The sequence below is a fragment of the Seriola dumerili genome, unplaced genomic scaffold (assembly GCF_002260705.1).
Source record: "Seriola dumerili isolate Sdu_G_001 unplaced genomic scaffold, Sdu_1.0 BDQW01000128.1, whole genome shotgun sequence".
Classification (NCBI taxonomy): domain Eukaryota; kingdom Metazoa; phylum Chordata; class Actinopteri; order Carangiformes; family Carangidae; genus Seriola; species Seriola dumerili.
In genome coordinates this window covers 128-4567 of record NW_019174383.1, presented here as the reverse complement: position 1 = coordinate 4567, position 4440 = coordinate 128, and the positions used below count along the sequence as shown (strand labels likewise).

At 37.0% G+C, this 4440-nt stretch overlaps 1 protein-coding gene across 1 annotated transcript; it reads right to left on the bottom strand.

Annotated features, from left to right (window-relative positions):
• Positions 1-525: 525 nt before the first annotated feature.
• On the bottom strand, positions 526-2897 carry pbdc1 (polysaccharide biosynthesis domain containing 1). The gene is made up of 6 exons (XM_022748730.1): positions 2799-2897; positions 2307-2372; positions 2020-2079; positions 1572-1712; positions 1055-1166; positions 526-971 (listed from the first exon to the last, which is right to left on the bottom strand). The coding sequence occupies exons 1-6, from the start codon at positions 2826-2828 to the stop codon at positions 880-882; spliced, it is 501 nt and encodes a 166-aa protein (XP_022604451.1). The 5' UTR covers positions 2829-2897; the 3' UTR covers positions 526-879.
• Between the last annotated feature and the right edge of the window lie 1543 nt (positions 2898-4440).

Here is a 4440-nt window from a genome sequence, read left to right as displayed (position 1 = left end):
TTTAACTTTGTCTCTGATTAAACCCGTGTTGGCAATTACACATTTATATCATGTGACTAAACATGCATGTTTTTGCACGTTTTTGTCCCTCTTGACCTTCCGTACTCCGAGACACGTTTCACTTTCCTCCCTCCAGAAAGGTAAACAGCAACTTTGTTTCTGAAAACAATCACGTTTCTTCAATAAACCTTAATGGAACATTTTACAGGTAAAACATGTAATTTTTTGTTTTTTTGAAAGAAATAAATATGAAAGAAAGAAATACTCTGATAAATGACATGATACGACCTGGATGACGTGATGCAGCTGATGTGGAAGTTTAGGTAAAGTCCATATTTTGTTCAGTTTTGAAGTGAAAAGTATTGAAGTGTATAAAAACTTATCAGGGGAAAACGTGTCAATAAGTTTAACAAACTTTTAGTCAGAGTTCATCATGATGCACAAACTGGTTTGACATTTGAAAACCAGTGAAAACGATGAACTCCAGATGTTTCTCCAGGTGTGAGTAACACTGACTCACGGAGGTAAAACGTATCTGACTCTTTTATTTGTCGTTTCCTCCGTCTCAGGCAACAAATGCAACTTCAGTGTTTTTTAGAAAATAAACAAGAACTCTGATGATTGGCACAAAAAAACTTTACAGTAAATACAAAGCTGAGACTGAAGGAACGTTCAGGATTCAACCAAAAAATAAACATGACTGGAAGTTTCCATTAAACTTAAAAAACAACTCATTAAATTAGAATAAAAAGATGAATCCTCAGCAGACGCAGAGCTTCCACAGTTCATCTGTTTCCTGGACTCGTCTGGTGATGGTACGTGGGGCTGGATGGGTTCCTAACTGGTTCATTACTGGTTCACTACTGGTTTATTTGGAGGCTAGCTCTTTCCACTTTTGGCCTTGTACACAGCGTTGTTGAACCCTTCTCTGTTGCGGGCGATCTCGATGGCAAAGAACTGAACTCTGGTGGCTGAAACCAGAGATGAAACGGAGATTAATCATAATATAATAATATAATAATAATAATAATGTGTTTTCCAGTGTGTAACTGACCAAATATAGTGTTCTCCTCTGTGTAATCCTTCTCACAGTCCAGACGCAGCAGAGTGCCGTAGTTGAAATCTTCCACGAGTCCTTCAAACTGGTTACAGAACGGACGCCACGTCTGCACAAACAGATGGAGCCGTTTAACTCTCACTGCTGCATCACGCCGTCTACACTCAGTCACCCTCATCACAACACATGAATAACACTGATGAACTCAGTGGTTTGTTTCCACGCTGGTTCAACAGTCGAGCTGATCATCAAAGACTCAGGGAGGAGGAGGAGCATCAGTTATATTTGTTGTTAACGTGAGTAAAAGCCACTTTTTTCTCTGTGTTAACGTGAAAAACAAACAATGTTTACATCAAAACAAAACCATGTAAATGTGAAGCTGCCCTGTGAGCACTGCAGTGTCATGGATGTACTACGCACACCTGTCTACAGGTGTGCCAAGAAACGTGTTTCATCTGCCATCTGCGAGTGACACCTCCATGTGTCCTCTCTGCGTCCTCGCCGTCTCACTGACCTCTTTGGCCTCGTCAGATTTCAGGTCGTCAGCTTTCAGCAGCTTGATGTCGAGCTCTTTGAAGGTTTCTCTGAAGGTCGAGTAGATTTTGTCGTCCAGCTTCGTCAGCTTCAGGAACTTTGGGTCCACTGACGAGATGAGCTGGGGACAGAGGAGGGGGTTAATGAGAGTTTAATGTGTGTAAAGAGTAAATAATTTGTTTATGAAGCTGTAACATGTTGAAAAACTGACAGATTTGTTAAAATGGTTGAATGTATGAAGTAATGAAAGATCATGTTTGTGCAGTTAATGTGTTTCAGACTGTGGTCACAGCTTCTAACATTAACTCATCAGCATCAGTGAAGCTCTGCAGTCTGTCAAATGTTCACTGGTCACAACATGTTTGTTTGTTTGTTTGTTTGTTTGTAAATAACCATAAATAAGAAGGTGAGCTGGTGGAGGGTCTCACATTGAAGTAAACCTCTGCGTGGTTGTACGCCTTCATCGCCCACATGACCTCGAGCCGCGGCTGAAAGAAGAAAACAACCTTTGACGACATTTGATTTAACTGAGAATATTTCTTTACTTTGGGATGTGAAGGAGTTTGTGTCAATCAACAAGGTTTAACGAGGTTAAAGGATGATTGATCATTATCATGTGAAGGCTTATTTTAATGTCTTTTACACCACTACCTGCGTGTTTACAGACTGTGATGAAAACATGATTAAAGGCTGAAGATGCAGAAATGTCACTTACATCATTTCCATAAGCGTCTGCAGGGAGGGACAGAGCATGTGCAGCCGCTGAAGCCCCCTCCACCCCCTGGGAACCAACACACACTGTTACTACAACAGCTACAGTCATTTCAGACATTACATCAGGTTATTACAAACGCATGGAGGCGGTGAACAGGACATGTGACTACAGGTCAATCGCAATAAACCAGACCTGTTATCCTGACATGACGTGAGACACTTTCACATGTGTGTCTTTAGGACATTAGTGAAAACACGTGACATGTCTGAGTTCAGTGTTAATCTACCGTTTTGTTTCCACACGTGTTTTCCTCTCGGCTAACTAGCATTAGCCACATCAGCTACATATCCTGCTGTGGTGAAGCGTTTAAGTTTCATTTTATTCATTTCTGTAGTTTCAGACACGTTGCAGACTCTTGAGTGAAGCAGCTGACGCATAGAAACACTAAACACGGGACATATAAGCAAAAAAGTTTGTATTTTCAGTCCTTACCAGAGAGGCTAGTCCATTATCCGACGCCATTTCTCACAACTAAAGATCGCCTACGTCAAGATGAATCACTACTAATTTTGGGCTTTAACTGTACGCATGCGCATTGACGTCCAATTTTGAGGAAACTAACAAAGTATTATTCACATATTAAACATGATGGTTGTACATGACTTTGTATATTATATATATCTTTAAAATATTATACCAACATGCATCATTGCGTCCCAATCGTAGTTAATGGGCGGCTAATATGAGCACAATTAGCCTATGAAACGTCACATGGCCGTTTCAAAATTAGGCGCTACAAGAAAATATAATATAATTGATATAGAATTAATGGGGGGTGAGTCTTTTACTACAAGATAATGTCGACGTGTGAATAAAAAACTGTAAATTAGCTTGGTAAATACGACGAACACTTATGTTAGCATTTGTAAAATCATGCTAGGTGCTAAGCTAACGCAGCTCTTTACAAACAACGTCAGTTAAGGTCTTTTATTAACGACACGTAATTTTCTCCACATTACCTTTCCTGTAACTGTAACAAAGTCATAAAGCTGTAACTGAAAGTAACAGACCATTTCAGACAAACAGTTATCAAACAAAGTGAACTATCTTGCTTTTTGTTACTCTCTGTACTCAACTTTGACACCTCAGTGACATCACGTATTTAAAGGGCCAGTGTCAGACTTCAAACTGGTTGCAAATATCTTTATGTGAAATGTAACTAACACTAGCTTAGAGTTGTTGATTTCTACTTTGTAAAAAACAGGTTATATTATGTACTCTACTTATGGTCATATTATGATTCAAGGAATTAGAACTTGTTAAAATAAAATTCTTGAAAACAAGAACTCTTGTCTTCTACTTTCTTTAATAAAATAGATTTCTTCTTCGAGGAAAAAGGTCGTTAATACTATCAGACTTTTGAACCCATTCAAATTATTTGTATATTTTGATTTTATGTCTTGCATTTACTCGTGTCAATTTTGTTTAATTTTTAAAATAAAAGATCCTGAATAAACAAGGTATATGTTATTACTGTACTCTCACATATTTTAAAATTTTTATAATCCTTATCATACTATGACATTTTTATGCCTAACTATATTCTAACATTCTTTATGCCTTAGTATACTTAGTAGACTTTTTTATGGCTTACTAAATTATGATGTTTTTATGACTTTTTATGTCTTACTATACTATGACATTTTTATCACTTTTTATTGCCTTACTATACTATAACGTTTTTATCACTTTTTATGCCTTACTATACTATGACGTCTTTATGCCTTACTATACTATGACGTTTTTATCACTTTTTATGCCTGACTATACTATGACGTTTTTATGCCTTACTATACTATGACGTTTTTATTATCACTTTTTATGCCTTACTATACTATGACGTTTTTATCACTTTTTATGCCTTACTATACTATGACGTTTTTATGCCTTTTTGTAATATGACGTTTTTATCACTTTTCATGCCTTACTATACTATGACATTTTTATCACTTTTAATGCCTTACTATACTATGACGNTTTTATGACATTTTTATGCCTTACTATACTATGACATTTTTATGCCTTACTATACTATGAGGTTTTGTATCACTTTTTATGCCTTACTATACTTTGA